Here is an 18181-nt window from a genome sequence, read left to right as displayed (position 1 = left end):
CGATATTGAGTTCTGCAATGTTAATCCCATGCAACTCTGATTAAATGTAACATCCAAAACATGGTTGACTCACTGCATTATGGAAATATTTCCAAGACTAAAATATTTGAATACATCTTTCAAGTGACGAAAATTCAATCACCCCAGTTATTTGACAACACACAGAGAGTAATGAAATCCCCCACATCCCGGTATCTTCCTGCAAGTAGACTAGTCAGCTAAATCACTCCTCTGTGTGTGCGTACATAGGTTCAAGAGAGCACACGTACCTTCCAGACAGAACAACCCAGCCATCTGGGAACCTCATCTCAACCTTTGATTATGGACAGACTTCAAACTGTTCAGACAGAAAAGATGACAAATAAAAGGAAAAAAAAAACCGACTCTTTCTTCCTCTTAGTTCTTTTTTTTTTTTTCGAACTTCCCAACGGTAAAAGCAAAAACATCCAAAACGCTTTAAATAAAAAAAAAATCTGGAGAGCTGTTCTACAAAGGAGTGCCGCACGGTAAACACAGGGAAAGTGCACAGGCCCTACCTTTATACAACCCGGGTCTGAATCCTCATGCTTAAAAACCATGTGACCTACTATTAATATACAGCACAGGGAACTACATTTTATAGTAAGCTGTAAGGGAAGAGCATCTGAAAAAAAGTTTATATACATACATATATATATGTACGGATATATAGCTGAATCACTGCTCTGTACACCTGAAACATGACATCGTAAATCAACTATACTTCATTAAAAAAAAAACAAAAAACTGTGTGACCTAGGCAAGACAGAAACTCTGAGCTCTAAAAAGAGAATAATCATATTAACTCCACATGGTTACTTGAGCCTGAAGTGAGATAACATGTTATAGGATCAATTTTATAACACGACTAAAAGTTTTGGAAACTATGGTTTATGGGGAATAAGGCTCACTTACGCTTCCGCCATGCTGCTCCAGCTTCTGTAACGCAGTGGTGATTGGTTCTTTGAATTTCTTGTCCCTTAATCTTTTAGAAAGCTTTGAAAATAAGATTAAAAGAATGAAATGATTTGAAAAAGTAACACTATTCACCAGAAACATTAGTAAAAATTCACTAATCGGCTAACTAGAAATAATTCCATTGAGTCTTTACTATGTAGTAAGTATATAAACACTACTTATTTTGTTTCAGATTGCAAGGCTTCTTTTAGGAAATATCCCATCAAAACTTACATAGAATAGATGTCACCAAAGCTGTTTAAAAAGATGGATTATATTATTTGATATAGTACCAAACTTACAGAATCTGCTCCAGTATTACCATACTGTAAGTTTTCCAGAGTAAGGTTTCTAAGAAATTACACTTTTTCCCATTCTGTAATTTGTAAGACCATCTGGAGGAAAATGATGGAAAGCTAAGTCTCTAAAGCACGTGTGTTTCCTACAGTCAAAAATGGAAGAGACAACAAAGAACAGAGTATTTGCATGAATAATTCAGTAACAGTGACAGGCAGAAGAATCTGGCTAAAACCCACAAGATCACCTAAAGCCCCCAGCTATGTCCTGAAGGTCCCTGCTTGGACAAGCGGGGAGTTCTGACTGAGATGAGAGACAGCACAGGAGTCAGAATAACAGGAGCAGAGAGGGAAACAGTGCGGTTCAGGCCCTCAACACAATTCCTTGCTGTGTTCTCCCACCAAACGTCCGCAACACTCACCCAAACACCTGAACCTTCCAGCCAGAGCAGGACTTGCTCATGGCTCCACTTTCTGGGGATATAATTGGAGCCCAGGCAAGAATTCCTCATCACCAAACACTTAGCAAGCCCCTGTCCTAGAGCTGGTTTCTGGTTCTTCATCTTCCCAGGTCTGAAAGTGACCAGGACAATTCCTACCACTGAGCACTGAGTAACTGGTTCTTTCAGCCAGGTCATCGAAGGTTACGGAGGGTCAGAAGAGACTCCCAGTAAGATAAAAAATGTGACAAAAGCAATTCTAAAAGGGGGACAGGAAGGGCTTATCAATGTCCTGGGGATGAACAAGGAAAAGTGCCTCTTACAGATTTTAGGTTTGTTTTCTTTAGATCGTGTTACCCTTGGACAGACGCCCACAGGCAGATCCACAAACCACCACCATCTCATCACATATACCCACTGAAGTACAGATTCTTGGCCCCACAAATTACTTTAGCAGACTCTCAGGACAAAGGTCCAGGTTCTACATTTCCAGCAAGATTCCTAGGTGACGTACTTATTTCTTCAAGTTTGAGGATCACTGTCCCAGGGTCAGTGAACAGTCTCTCAGAGTTGAAGCTCACAAAGGATATGACTTATTTCGCATATGAAGAAAATCAGTTGTATGTATGTTCAGTAACTGGTTTTGAAATATTTTTCCTAGAAGAGCCCTTTCTTCAAATAAATGTCTAATGTAGAAGTCTATGAGATGTGAAAGTGCAGCCTTTCTGGCTGAATGGGTGAAGTGGGGAGAGGAGAGAGGAGCGTCTAGCAACTCAGTGGTCCTCACTGTGTGTAGTTTACAGACCAGGGATGAGCCCCTACATATCCGGTTTCCAGGGCCTTCTACTCTACAGAATCCCACGAGGGTGTGAAGGCCAGTGTGGTAGCTAGGTCTCCCCAAAGTGTTGCCACCCCAGGAAGGGAAGAGGCCCTTTCAGTCAGTCCTTGTCTTAGGAAAAGCAGAGCTCTGAGGAGGTATGTGAGTGACAAAAGATAAATGCTACGGTACCTCTAAAAGCAGTTAAGAGAGTTTAACCATTGATCCGGTCTCCTCCCTCCACCATGGTGGGCAGGGCTGGGAGGCTGGTAGGAAGCTCCACTTCCAGTTAGGGGAAGGATCCTTTTCTTTACACCTCACTTCCTCTTTACCTCATGCCAGTTCTCTCAGCAGATGTCATTGCTACGTATTTCTCCCCCAAAACAAAACCAACCTCCAAAAGGGCAGGGGGCATGTGTGGTTTTGTTTAGTATCATATTCCCTCAAATAATACCTGACACAAAACGGGAGGGCAGAGAGCAGCAGATTTCTGTGAAACTGCTGATTGTCTCAACCAAGCAATCTAAAATTGATTGATTTTATGGCCATCATCAAAATAATTTACAAACAATAACTGTTGGAGGGGATGTAGAGAAAAGGGAACCCTGTTGCACTGTTGGTGGGAATGTAAACTGATACAGCCATTATGGAGAACAGTACAGAGATTCCTTAAAAAACAGGAATAAGTCTACCATATGACCCAGCAATCCCACTACTGGGCATATACCCTGAGAAAACCACAATTCTAAATAACACCCATACCCCAACGTTCATTGCAGCACTATTTACAACAGCCGGGACACGGAAGCAACCTAGATGTCAATCAACGGATGAATGGACAAAGAAGATGTGGTACATATATAAATAGAATACTACTTAGCCATAAGAAGGAATGAATTTGAGTCAGCTGTAGTGAGGTGGATGAACCCAGAGCCTGCCATACATTGTCAAGTAAGTCAGAAAGAAAAAAAAAACAAATATTGTATATTAATGCATATATATGGAATCTAGAAAAATGGCTCTGATGAACCTAGTAGAGAACGGACTTGTACACAAGCAGGGGAAGTGAGGATGGGACAAACTGAGAAATTAGCACTGACATATGTACACTATCATGTGCAAAATAGATAGTGGGCACTTGCTATATTACACAGGGAGCCCAGCCTGGAGCTCTGTGACGACCTAGAGCAGTGGGATGGGAGGAGAGGAGGGAGGCTCGAGAAAGAGGGGAGATACATATATACAGGTTTGGTCCTTGCCCTCCTGGATGGAAACCTCTAAACTCTTGGAAGGTCCTGCCAGGTAAGAGTGACTTTGTTTACCTGGGGCCTTGGGCCACACCAGATAGTCAGTGCTAACAATGTGATTTACAGTCAGGGACTCAGGCACCAAGTACCAGCTCAACTTCTAGAGGCTGGAGACCAAGGTCAACCAGGCAGGCAGACAGTGATGTTGTGTGACAAACGTCTAAGGAGAACCCTGGACATTCAGGCTCGAGTGAGCTTCCCACCCTGGCAATGCTCCGTGCGTCTTGTGATGCACCACTGCTGGGAAACAAGCGCTGGCCCCCCAGCTCCACCGGGAGAGAACCTGAAGCTCCACACCTCGTCTCTTCTGGGCCTGTTCTACGCAGCGCCTCCCTTGGATGATTTCAGCCTGTATGCTTTCACTGTAATAAACTGCAACACTGAGTACCAGCTTCTCTAAGTTCCATGAGTCATTTCAGCAAACCTAAGGGTGGTTCTGGGGACCTCCTGAACTGCAAAGTGCCCCAGTTTAGGTTGTGGCAGGGTTAAACTACTCACAACAGGAAAATGTCTCAACCTGAATCCTAGAGACTCACTAAAAAAATTACAATGTACAACAAAGAAAAAAGATGAATAACACAGCTCTGCTGCTACTGCTGCTGCTAAGTCGCTTCAATCGTGTCCAACTCTGTGCGACCCCATAGACGCAGCCCACCAGGCTCCGCCATCCCTGGGATTCTCCAGGCAAGAACACTGGAGTGGGTTGCCATTTCCTTCTCCAATGCATGAAAGTGAAAAGTGAAAGCTAAGTCACTCAGTTGTGTCTGACCCTCAGAGACCCCATGGACTGCAGCCTTCCAGGCTCCTCCGTCCATGGGAAGAATACTTATAAGCTCTGCTTAGAATTCATAGATAATCCACATGGGCATGAAGACCTCACACTGTTCATTAATTTTTGTCCATTCAATTCTGTTTACTTTTATCACAACTCTAAATTTGCTCATGCAGATGCTTTCCATTAAAAAAACAAACAAACAAAAACTGAAGAGACTATATCGCCCATTAATGTAAAAATGTTTAAGAACAACTAGGTCTGATGTTCATACTTTCTGGTTACGATGATGAAGTTTTTTTCAAGGTTTTGAATCATTTTAATGATTAGTTTGAAGCCATTACATCAGAAAATGATACACATACACAAGCCCTCTCCAATCTTTCCAGCACTTACACTGGTAAGCAGATGTTTCAGGTGGTCGTTTAGAGCAGGACCAACGACGACACTTAGCTGTACCAGAGCATTCAATCCTCTTTCAAACACTTCATCATCCACGTGGACCTGGGGAGGGTTGGGTGGTTCACGGTGCACAGGCAGGGAGGGAAAGGGGAAAAGGATGGATAAGGAGAAAGGGTAAGCAGGTGGAGAAAAAGTGAACATTCAATATTAGAAAATGACCAAACAAACCCAGGATTTAAAAAATAATCTTTAGTACAGGACATCTAGAAGCAAAAATTAAATTTGGGTTGATGGAAACATTAAATAAAATACATTGTAGCCTACAGAAAGACTGACTTCAGGTTCATTATTTTCTCTAACTACTCAAGATGTCCCTCTTTACCTTTAGTACATCTTCTAAAGGTATCTTCCAGTAAGGAATCATCTGGCCCTGAAAAACAGTGGCTGAATTCTGCACACACATTGAAATCACAGGTAAAGAACAAATTTGCATAATATTTGAAAGAAAAAAAAGATGTAAAATATTCTAAATATACTGCAGAAAGTCTAAAGGAATAAAGGACATACCAGAGCTGCCTTCAGCACAGGAATCAGTCTAGGAAGCAAAGGCACAGCTTTCTCAGGAGCGCCTGTGACCAAAAGTAATTCTCTAAAACCCTCCTTTGACACAAAGGTGTACGGATGTTTAGTCTCTCTCAGACCCTGCCAAAACAAACAAACAAACAGACACAAATGAGATTTACTACCCATTTTAGTGACGATAATAGAAAAAAATGCAATCCTTACTCATGTAAGTGAAATCTAGTTTCAGTATTATTTTCCTATTTGAAATATAATTTTAATAATTACAATTTCAATTAAACTAAGAAATTGTGGAACACGGGATATGCATGAGACAAAAAGGATCTTTAACCAAGAAGGAAAGGAAAAAGAGTAATAAGAAAAAATAAAAGGAACAGGGAAAAGCAAAGGAGAAGCTAGGAAAAATAAATGAAAAAAAGAGAAAAAAGAGGAAGGAGGATGAAAGAGAGGAAAGGTAAATAAAAAGAAAGAGAAGAAAAAAACTCACTATGATACCAAAAACATGTTGCTTATACTCCTAAACACTGCCAGAAATCCCAACAAATTAGTCTAAAATCTATGTTACTAAATCCCACTTTATAAACACAAAATTGTTGGACCCCCTACCTTAAAGATGACTTTACAACTGTTTAATGAGCCTCTAAAATATTATATCTCCTTCACATTTAAATACTAAGATACTTAGAGGACAAATCTTATGCTATGTTTAAAATGCATTGTAAGATTTCAAATGCCATCTTTAACATCAGAAAGTCAAACAAAAATATGGGGAGAAAAAAAAAAAAAAAACCTGTGTAAATCATTTCTCACCAAAGCCTTTCACCCTAAATGCACTAGGAACAATTACATGCACTCTTTTTAATTATTATTTTGAGTCACGATAAAATAGCCATCTTTTTTGAAAAGACAAAACAAAGTAATAGCAATACTCCCTCAGTTTGACTAATTATTATCTGGAATTAAGTATAACCAGCTGCAGGGTCATGCCTAAAAATACTAATTTTCAACCAATTTGTCCTTGTGATCAAACCATCTGCTTCCAGGGGAATTCCCTGGCAGTCCAGTGGTTAGGACTCCATGCTTCCACTGTTTATTCCACTGTAAGGGACAAATGTTTGATCCCTGATTAGGAAATTAATCCTTCATGCCTGCATGCCGTGCAGCAAAAAAAAAAAAAAAATCCCCAAACAAAACTATCTGCTTCTAAATGGTGATGAAACACTTCTTTTCCTACATGCCGTCATGCTTTTGAAAACTATGCTGCCAAGCACACTGGCACCACAGAACACAGGTTCTATTGTTTTTGGAGCACCCCATCCTGTTCATTTGAGAGATAAGGAACCCTAGGTCAAGGTGAAATGGACTCAATAGTAGTGGTTCTGTCACTGCTTCCCCATTATTACATGAGGAGAGGGGAAAGAGAAAAGTTTACACAGGACAGAAATAAAAACAGTGGTGTTTGGAAAAAGACGCTTACTCCTTGGAAGAAAAGTTATGACCAACCTAGATAGCATATTGAAAAGCAGAGACATTACTTTGCCAACAAAGGTCCGTCTAGTCAAGGCTATGGTTCTTCCAGTGGTCATGTATGGATGCGAGAGTTGGACTGTGAAGAAGGCTGAGCACCAAAGAATTGATGCTTTTGAACAGTGGTGTTGGAGAAGACTCTTGAGAGTCCCTTGGACTGCAAGGAGATCCAACCAGTCCATTCTGAAGGAGATCAGCCCTGGGATTTCTTTGGAAGGAATGATGCTAAAGCTGAAATTCCAGTACTTTGGCCACCTCTTGTGAAGAGTTGACTCATTGGAAAAGACTCTGATGCTGGGAGGGATTGGGGGCAGGAGGAGAAGGGGACGACAGAGGATGAGATGGCTGGATGGCATCACTGACTCGATGGACATGAGTTTGAGTGAACTCCGGGAGTTGGTGATAGACAGGGAGGCCTGGCGTGCTGTGATTCATGGGGTTGCAAAGAGTCGGACACGACTAAGTGACTGAACTGAACTAAACTGAAACTAAACTCAGAGTTCCTTTGAGGATTCCTCAAGTCAAAGCACTGCCCCTGTCTTATGATTAGCTAGAGTATGTTTTCAAAGGTACCACTATAGTTTTGATTCATCTAAAAAATTGTGTGCTACCATATATAAAAAGTTTAAGGCTCAAAAAAGAACTAATGAAATATGAACATCTTTAGTTTGTAACACAAAGTTTAAAAGAGACTGATTAAAATTTAATTTCAAAATAGGCTATCCATAAAAATATACTACTTCTTACACCAAAACGCATTCTGCAGGCTGAGGTACAAATTAAAAAAAGCTAAGACCTAAGATAACTTGGTAGTCTTCAGAAGTAATTGATGTCTGCTTGCTAAGCTGCTTCAGTCATGTCTGACTCTCTGTGACACTATGGACTGTAGCCAGCCAGGCTCCTCTGTCCATGGGATTTACCAGGCAAGAATACTGGAGTGGGTTGCCATTTCCTTCTCCAAGGGATCTTCCCAACCCAGGACTGTACCCACATCTCTTACATCTCTAGCATTTGCAGGCAGGTTCTTTACCACTAGCACCATGTGGGAAGCCCCAGTAGTAACTGAGATGTCCATTTAAAAGAGTAAATAAACTGGGAAAACCAAAGGAGGAATTAGAAATTCTAGGCATTCACTATAATTAAGATATCTCAATCAGCACAACTGTCTACTTTTTCAGCTCTGCTGACATCTGGCACATCCCACAAATTTTACAGGAAAAGCAAATGTTTCTTTGAGTGAAGAAAAAAAAATCTGAATTTTTTCAGTGTCATATCTTTTGGATTCCTGACTACTGTATGACTTATCCCAGAGGCACTGCCAATTCAGATTAATACCATCAAGGACCTAATGTAAGGACTTGCTTTTTAACAGCAACAAGAAAAATGATCCTGAAGACTTAAAGAAGATGAGTTAAGGTTAAGTACAACTGGTTAATTCATTTCTCAACTTCTGTCTCTAATTCTACACATTTATAAATAATAACATTCACAAAAGATATCTCTGACTCACGTCAGGCTAATACTCTGCCAACTTTGTTCCTGACACAAATGTTAATATAAAGGAATATATGAGAAGTTTTTCTGAAATCCTTTACAAAAACCATCTCTATGATATTTTACTTAAAATGCACAAGAAGGCAAAAGCCCTGAAAATTACCCAAAAGAACATTTAGGGAGTTGATATCAGTTCCCTAAGAAACATATCATATTAAAGGTGACTTAATAAAGGTTCTATAAGGAAAGACCAAACAGGCACTGTTAACTGATTCTAGTATGAGTTTAAATGATGATATCCTCCCGATTGGACTAGTTCAATATGATTCCCAGCACTTTAAATTAAGTATGAATACTTTATCTACTTATCTACAAATCCCTGTGCAGATTAATTTCATGTTTATAAAGCTGATTAATCAGTTTCTAAGAAACATACACCATTCCTAATTAGTTCCTAAGGAAGTGTGGTGTTTTAATGTCTGTTCCTTGGCTTTTATTTCAAAAGTAAAGAATGAGATTTACTGATGAGTTACAAAAATAACATTTAATGCAATTAGAAAAAATACTCAGGAAAGATAGAGTATTTACCTCGGCTAAAGTAATAAGAAGAGGATCGAATGGAAGCTTTTCCGGAGGACATTCCCACTGTAACCTGTGTTTTACTGAACCATGGACCAATCTAAAATATAAAAGTCAGTGAATGTGATAAGAACAAGAGACTTATATACTAAACAGTGATTAATCATGATATATTCTTTCTTCAACATAACCATATTAGAATTATTTTGTAACATGTAGGAACTTCATGACTGTAAAAGATATTACAAAGGCACCTTATAGAGCAATAACTGCATATTTTCAATCCTACAAATTCCTACCCTTTTAACAAAATTGTTTGATGACTAAACTACACATCTCCACATTTGTTAAGCCTACAGTTTTAGAGTGCTATTTGCATCTTAATGCAAATGTTATATTTCATATGGTTCAGTCATAACTATAACAAAATAGGTAAACCATAGACAAAACAATAGCAAACCTATCACAAAATAAGCAAACAAATGTGATATTTAGGAATAATTTTTTTTTCATAAGCAATATTAATTTTCAGGTATCATTTGTGCATGCTAAGTCACTTCAGTTGTTTCCAACTCTGCGACCCTAGGAACTGTAGCCCGCCAGGTTCCTCCATCCATGGAATTCTCCAGGCAAGAATACTGGAGTGAATGTTCACTGCAGCACTATTTACAATAGCCAGGACATGGAAGCAACCTAGATGTCCATTGGCAGACAAATGGATAAGAAAGTTGTGGTATGTATACACAATGGAATATTACTCAGGTATTAAAAAAGAATGCATTCGAGTCAGTGCTAATGAGGTGGATGAAACTGGAGCCTATTATATAAAGTGAAGTAAGTTAGAAAGAAAAACAGCAATACAGTATATTAACGCATATATATGGAATTTAGAAAGACGATAACGATGACCCTATATACAAGACAGCAAAAGAGACACAGATATAAAGAACAGACTTTTGGACTCTGTGGGAGAAGGCAAGGGTGGGATGATTTGAGAAAATAGCACTGAAACATGTATATGACCATATGTGAAATAGATGACCAGTCCAAGTTTGACGCATGAAACAGGGCACTCAAAGCCGGTGCACTGGGATGACCCAGAGGGATGGGATGGGGAGGGAGGTGGGGGGGGCGGTTCAGGACAGGGGGACACATGTACACCCGTGGCTGATTCATATCAATGTATGGCAAAAACTACCACAATACTGTAATTAGCTTCCAATTAAAATAATTAATTAAAAAAAAAAGAATACTGGAGTAGGTTGCCAGGCCCTGCTCCAGGGGCCCGGCCCAGAGACTGAACTGGCGTCTCGTACATCTGCACTAACAGGTGAGTTCTTTACAACTAACGACACGTGGGAAGCTCATATATCATTTAACCTAAACAGAAATAATCTAAAGGAAAGCCAGGTTTTATCCCTGTTAAAGAGAGGAAAACTAAGGCCAGGAATATGCAACGGCCCATGCAGGGTGAAAAAGTGATTCAGTTCAGTTCAGTTGCTCAGTTGTGTCCGACTCTTTGTGATCCCATGAATTGCCAGGCCTCCCTGTCCATCACCAACTCCCAGAGTTCACTCAGACTCACATCCATCGAGTCGGTAATGCCATCCAGCCATCTCATCCTCTGTCGTCCCCTCTTCCCCCTGCCCCCAATCCCTCCCAACATCAGAGTCTTTTCCAATGAGTCAGCCCCTTGAATTAAAGTTTCTGCTGTTGCTGCCTTTTTTTTTTTTAATATTTTTGTCTTTAGTGAAGCAGAACTTGAAATAAAAATGGACACTGTTAATACAGTGTAAAATTTGGTAAGTTTTGATGTATGAGTACATCCATGGAAACATCACCACACTCATGGCAGAGAATTTATTCATTACACTCAACTGTTATTTCCCGCTCCTTTTGTAATGTTCTCAACTTGGCATCTTCTAAAGAATACTAAAGTGTTATTTTCATAATCCCAAGAAGCCTCGGCAGCACTGTTTTTACATTTTTAGCAATAATAAATTCTCGAGTGGGGAGAAGGTATAAGACCTTTAAAATAGTTTCAGTTCAGAATGTAAATACAAAATAGTAAGAATAACAAATTAAAAAATGCCTCCTGAGCTTACTTTTCACTCCTAGCCCTCCAAATCTGAAAATACCATTAAAAACTACATTTCTTTAAATTTCAAACACCAAAAAGAATGCTATGATTATTTCTTTCCACAATGAAAATAAAATGTTCTATCATCTACAACAGGTTAAAACTGGATATACTTAGAAGAAATTAATGTTTCTCAATAGTGAACTCTTAAAAGGATAGCCCTCTATTAGTAACCTGCATTGCTTTCTTTAAAATAGCTTGACATCTACCCAGAAATACAAAAATTACATCAAAAGAAAACGAAAACAGCTATACTACTCATTAAGAAATATAAGTTCAAATAAAATTTGAAATATCTGATTTCTGAAATATAATTAAAAAATAACTAAACAATTTCATTGAATTGTCAACTTCCAGTTCAGACAAAAGAGGATTATTTACCTGAAATTTTCCCAAGCCTATGAATGCTTAAACTGTTTTAGAAACTGTTTCAGTCAATTTCTTCAATTATCTGGTGGTTTACTATAGATTTATCAGTAATTCTCTTTTGGAATTAAAATTATTTTTTTCAACAGTGTCCCAGGATCTATATCAATCCAAAAGACAAAGTATGAAGAAAAAATTCACCTTTATTTCAACCTCCCTAGTAAATAAAACTTTCAATACATTTAAAATGAGAACTGTATTGATTTTACTCAATTATTTTTGAATAATATGGTCAGTTATAACTCGTATTGATCTTACCTGCAAGGAATACCTCCCTTAGAGTAAATAGCTGCAAAGGCAGAAGGGGCTCGTGACTGTTCACCAAACTAAAATTTAAAAAAAAAAAAAAAAAAGACAGGAATACAATAATTATTACTATCATCTCCACTTAGTGATACCTAATCAATTTCAATCCTGCTGAGGTCTGAGGCAAACAGACACCCTGACTTTCAAGCCCACCAAGCTTGTATCAAGTGTATCACTCTACTCAGAAAAATGATCAATCCTCTCCACATTTTGTATTTCCTTTAACCCTTGTTTCAGAGGCTTGGAGGTAGCTGAAACCACATATAAAATAAACATACCATAGATAAATATTTTTAAATCTAAATATTATAAACAAATACAATAAAGATAATATATCTTTCCACCCCTCCTCCACTGTGACCTTTCAAATTGAAAGCTAAATGGAGAAAAGGTGTAGAGGCAAAGTAGATTCCTGCATATCACGTATGTCCTACTTGTCCTCCGTTCAAATACGTACAGTCTGGATGGTCAAAGAACCTAAAATTTCTTGATGCTGCAAATGACAGAAAGAAGCAAAGAAACACAGAAGCTTAAACTATTTTCCATTTTTCTTTTATAAAGTCAGACAATCTCCTCTTGCCTTTGGATAGTTCATTGTATCCTTGCTGAAGTATCTGCTGGATTCTACCTGCCATCGAAGACTGTGTCTCAACCACTCTCATAATCCCCTTTAAAGGCTGAAACCATCATCATCTATGTAAGGCTGGACCAGACACCGTCTGGTGTTGGAGCACAAGTGTGTTTACTTTGTGGACAAACTGACCTAGAAACTTACAATTATGTACTTTTATGTATATAAACCTTACGTTTGTTAAATGTGATTAATCTGCTTTGAGAAAGCAAAAGAAAGCTAGTGTTGTAGTTAGGAATTCTGGTGGAGCTAATTTGCAGGTCATAAAGAAATGGTCAGAGGTCTTTATGCAACTATGAAAGCACGTAATTCATCCTAGGCAATGGAATTACAAGGTTATTCATTGATATTGGGAAGTATAATAATTACAGTAAATTTAAAAAAAAAGAAAGTTGATATGCAATGTATTTTATACTCCACATTACTCATCCATGAATGTGATATGACATACCAAAGCCGACTGATTTCTAGTTTACACCTTCTCATTCCCACACTCATATTCTTACCTCCATTCTTCATCATGATTACCATATGCCTTCCTTCACAACTAGTTTAAAACTAACAAAAGAAACGGGACACCATTCAGAATGGCTCAACAGTATATAAAAGTCTAATACTTTGGAAAACCTACTGAGTCAGGAATCTCTTTTGTACCTACCGGGTTAATTGTTTTAGGGTTCAGTTTATCACTTGGTCGAGGATGAAGTTTTCTTGCAGATTCTGGAGAACTGGTTGATGATGAAGATTTGCTTTGTTGAACTGTAGTCCCATGTTTTACTTGGGCACTTGATGATGTCCTTTGATCACAGTTATCTGAAAAAAACAGAACATCAACAAAAAAGAAGTGAAAGCACACCCTGCATTCATCTGTACAAAACAGTGTGTCATTAACAAAATACACCTCTTCATTTAAAAAGCAACATTTAGTACCTGTCAGTCTGTTTCTCATCTGTACGCCCCTATGGCACTCTGATTTCTGCATTGCTTCTCCTTTACTCCTGCAGTTACATGAAACTTGATTTCAACATTGTTTCTGGGGAGGAGGATTCATTAACAATATAAAGACCAAACCTAACAGAGTAGGAAATACAGTAAAAGTCCCACAGAAAAGGTATGATATGGAACAAAATGCCTAAAAAGCCAGTAAGAAAATATGAAAATTATCAATTTTAATAATACCAATAACAGTAAATTAAAAACCATCTGTCACTCCAATGAAAATTTTTTAAAAATATCTGTAAGCAAAATGTATAAAAATATGCATTTTTACATTCAAATAGTCCAAATACACTTTTAGAAGCTCAATTGTAATCCTCTGGCCACATACAGAAAATATAGACTAGATTTCTGGGAAAAGTGGTTGGCACATCCCCTACTGTCTCCACTTTCTCTGGCCTCTGTATTTCCAGAGTTCCCAGTGTTCACATCTGCATATCAAGTCCTACATTTCCAGTGACGTAATGAACTCTATTAAATAGACCCCTTAAACTTAACATCACCCAAACTGAGGTTTTCACACTGAAGTTATGAACTGCCTGTCAGTTCAAAGCCCCACCAGTTTTCTGATCTCTCAGGCTGAAAAATTAGGATCTCTAATGTCTCCTTTTCTTCCATTTCCCACACGCAACCCTACAGATATGATCAATGTGACATGATGAAGTAGAAGGAGCTCTGGGCTCAGATTTGGGACTGCCGCTCCTCTTTACTAATCACAGGTTTATGAACTGAAGCAGGTTGTTTAATCTTCCTAAGCCTTGACTTCTTGAGATTTGAAAATGGGGGAGATACTAATCCCATCAAAGCTATTACTGAAGGTTAAAGAAGATGACATGTCAAGCTTACCCAGTGAATGGTTCACTTCTCCCTCTCCCGTAATTCCCACTTTGCTAACAGGTCTCTAATTCATAGCCCTTGTTTTCCTGCTGAATCAAATTATTTTCAAAGAATCTTCCACCACACACCCAGACTTATACACTCAACTGCCCGCTGGTATTTCTAGGTCTAGCTCCAATTCCAAGTTCCACGCAGGCTTTCCTGATCATCAGTTTCTCAAATGCACGTTTCCACAGCACTTGGATTTCTGCCTTGCTTCCTTATTTCCCCTTGATTACTCCATTTCCCCATTTACAAGACACTCCAAATATTCTTCCATTAGAGTACTTCCCCTTTTAAGTCTTTAATATAGTCATTTTTCTATAAGAGCTTCTTTTAAGGCCACATAGATGTAGTCTTCTACTCGTAAATGACAGCTTTTCAAATATTTGGGGACACAAATCACAACTCTTTAGTTCTCTCTTCTTCAATATAAACAATGATGCCTTCTTAAATGAGTAATAACATGAGATTATTTTAATTTACTTGACAAATTAAAAGTCTTCACAAGGAGGGCAAAGTTCCATGTAGTAACATTCAGCCTCCAAATATTTTAAATACCACGTGACCAGATCAAAGTACCCTGCAAAGATAAACTAAATGTAAGATTATTTCTGTAACAGAGTAATTTTAAATTTCAACTTTCTTAATTTGATATGCTGACCTAATTTTCTCAGCCTAGTACCAGCAGATGAGTTACTTCCCAATATCACAGTTCACATTCATCCCCAAGGCATTTTCTAAAAATATGGTAATTATTAGCTCATTAAATTTGTTAGATCCTATCCTAAGCTAACACAGACTTTAATTACGACCTATTTAAAGTGCAACCTAATACTGCCAATTCAGTGATTATTCAACAAGTTGGAATGACACAATTTCTATGTTCCTTTATGTCAAACAGCTGTTTCTATAAGGTACTAACTGGAAAGTGCTATATTAGATTTTGAATAAGTTCAAAGGCTACTGAAACTCTTCATTTGAAAAACATGTTAGAATATGGAGCTTCCAAAGGTTTTAAGTATACAGGACAGTTTTTATGTGTGATACAATTATGCAATTTTCAGCAACAAAACCAAAACATACACACACACACAATGATGCAAACATTTCCCTGTCCACTTCCAAAACACCTGTGTTAGAGCTTCTTTCCAAAACAGTTTTTCAGTTACTGTTAAAAATATCACCCTTTACCTTACAGACAAATGGCATGTACTCAATTTTTAAAAGATAATATCCACCTGGGAGCATACCACTGACAACAAATCCAGAGCGTGAATTGTTTGTAAAAGGAAAAAAAGGTTCATTCATCTTACACTAGCTTTTTCATTAAATAACGTGTGAAGGTGGTGTAAAGGGTTAATGGTGGGAAGAAGTGAAAAAGTAACTCTTTTGTGTTATAAATATTACAAAGAATACCCTTCAATCTTTTACAAAACAATATATTCTAAGTAGACACTAGAATCTATTAATCCATTTAACCCCAACACCTAAACTATGTCACAATATCAAGAAAGCAAACAAACTAAGCAAGGCCCCACTGTGGACCCCTCATTTTTCACCTTACTTTCCTTAGATGCTGCGGGTCATCATCTACAAGGGGTTACAGGCATCTGGGTCTATGCTAGGAAAGAGTACTTTTCTTTCATTGTTTTGACCAGCTCAATATACCTTATTTCTTTTTCCACATACCTATTCTTCCCGCACTTGCCTTTGAGACCACTGCACTAAACTACCTGCTAAATTCTCAGAGACAGAGGTCACTTTTTTTCCTACTCTCTAATCTGGTGTTTGGAAGGTCCCAAAAGTGTTAACAGGAGCCCCACAAAAGGAGGTGAGCTCCATCAAATTTCAAAGAACAGCGACACAGCCCAGTATTCACCTATCCCAACCCTTTTCACAGTAAAGAAAATCCAAAGAGCCAGTATTAAGGGTCTTCCTATTTGTTTTCCATTTGCCTAGCCTCTTCGCCTCTAACACCACACATTTCCCAATACCTAAGACCAGTCCAGGGCCGGCATGTTGTGAAAGTTAGAAAATGAGGACATGGAGAGGAAAAAATGGAGAAAAACAAAAGTTGTGTTTTGCTTTTTTTTTTTCTTTTTTAAAGAAGGTCAGATAAGAGTGGGTAAAGGTGCCAGTTTCAAATAAGGCAACTCTCAACCAAAGCCAGACCAGGAAGGGTACGCTCATGGCGTTCAGCATCTCCAGGCTCCTTAGCAACGTGGTCCCGTGGCCATAGCAACTGATCAGACAGGAAGCCGCCTCCGCCGAGAGAATGAGGGTGGCACAGCGGATCCCCGCACGTGTACAGCTCACCGCTCTAGGGACCTGTTCCTACCGCTCCTCTCTCCCACCGCGATCTGCACACCAGCCAACCAGCACCCGCTGGGCCACTAGCCGCCCGTCCCGTCGCCGGCCGCTGGAGACCGGGAAAAATCAGGTTTCGCAGGGTTCCCGGATCTTGCGGCGCCGCGCAGTGACGTAGCACGCACCCTGCGTCCTCAAGCCAATAGCATGGAGGTCGCCGAGTTGTGCCGGGCAGGAATGGTTGCCCTGGCAACGAGGCGCCCAGTATTGAAAGGGCAGCTCGCGAACTTGGCGCTCAGTCTCCAATGACAAAGTGGTACCAGGAGCAGAGTGTTTTCGGAATGATAGAGTCAAGGAGCCGGAGAAGGCGATGGCACCCCACTCCAATACTCTTGCCTGAAAACTCCCATGGACGGAGGAGCCTGGTGGGATGCAGTCCGTGGGGTCGCCAGGATTCGGACACGACCGAGCGACTTCACTTTCACTTTCACTTTTCACTTATTGGAGAAGGAAATGGCGACCCACTCCAGTGTTCTTGCCTGGAGAATCCCAGGGACGGGGGAGCCTGGTGGGCTGCCGTCTATGGGGTCGCACAGAGTCGGACACTACTGAAGCGACTTAGCAGCCGCAGCAGAGTCAAGGAGCAAAGGAGAATACAGGTTCCTTGTACTACCTGCGCCGCAGCCTTACCCTAGTCTATGTATTTAACTCGTACGTTTCTCCCACACACTTAGCTTTATGGTCTCCGTGTATCTTTGCCCTAAATCCTCTAACAGCCGAGGACCCTGAACTCTCGCCCCAGTGTGTTCTACCGCTAAGGCCAGAGCCATCTGCCAGCCCAGCTGTGGAATTTCCTTTCCTGTCATATTTTACTAATTCATATGCTGTTGCAGTCAACTGTAGTGCAGGAGTCGTAGGAGACGCGGGTTCAATCCCTGGGTCCCGAAGATCCCCTGGAGTGGGAAATGGCAACCCACTCCAGTATTCTTGCCTGAAGAATCTCATGGACAGAGGAGCCTGGTGGCCTCCATAGGGTCGCAAAGAGTTGGACGCGACTGAAGCGACTTAGCACATGATACATCCACACTTTAATTTTAAAATAAGTGTGTTTGTGTACCCCCAGATTATTTCAATAAAATGAATACTGCAGGAAAATGCGTATCCCCTGGCAACTACAACAAAAGCATTTGGCGTCATAGTAAAAATCCCAAACCCTTTCAGCCCTGTCTATTGTGTACCTTTCTAGCGTCCTCTTTTTTTTTTTGTCAACCCATGGCCTTAACTTTTTGCTCAGGTAATATCTGA

The 18181-nt window shown here is 39.6% G+C and overlaps 1 protein-coding gene across 8 annotated transcripts in view; it reads right to left on the bottom strand.

Moving 5' to 3' along the window:
- Positions 1 to 17029, bottom strand: part of PACRGL (PARK2 co-regulated-like) — a 20471-nt gene extending 3442 nt beyond the window's left edge. Inside the window, exons 1-10 of one of the 8 annotated variants that reach the window (XM_010860220.1) lie at positions 16742 to 17029; positions 15053 to 15149; positions 13625 to 13692; positions 13353 to 13507; positions 12016 to 12083; positions 9201 to 9291; positions 5577 to 5711; positions 5392 to 5439; positions 5004 to 5111; positions 934 to 1014 (exon numbers count right to left, since the gene is read on the bottom strand). In XM_010860220.1, the coding sequence (XP_010858522.1) occupies positions 934 to 1014; positions 5004 to 5111; positions 5392 to 5439; positions 5577 to 5711; positions 9201 to 9291; positions 12016 to 12083; positions 13353 to 13507; positions 13625 to 13676 (738 nt within the window). In that variant the 5' untranslated portion in view covers positions 13677 to 13692; positions 15053 to 15149; positions 16742 to 17029. Of the gene's footprint in view, positions 1 to 933; positions 1015 to 5003; positions 5112 to 5391; positions 5440 to 5576; positions 5712 to 9200; positions 9292 to 12015; positions 12084 to 13352; positions 13508 to 13624; positions 13693 to 14536; positions 15030 to 15052; positions 15150 to 16741 lie in introns of those variants that run through there. The other 7 variants (XM_010860221.1, XM_010860219.1, XM_010860222.1 and 4 more) reach the window with 7 other exon arrangements.
- Between the last annotated feature and the right edge of the window lie 1152 nt (positions 17030 to 18181).

Source organism: Bison bison, unplaced genomic scaffold (genome assembly GCF_000754665.1).
Source record: "Bison bison bison isolate TAMUID 2011002044 unplaced genomic scaffold, Bison_UMD1.0 scf7180017864464, whole genome shotgun sequence".
In the NCBI taxonomy this organism is placed as follows: domain Eukaryota; kingdom Metazoa; phylum Chordata; class Mammalia; order Artiodactyla; family Bovidae; genus Bison; species Bison bison.
The sequence above is the reverse complement of the archived record's forward strand: the minus strand, read 5'-3'. Positions and strand labels throughout refer to the sequence as shown.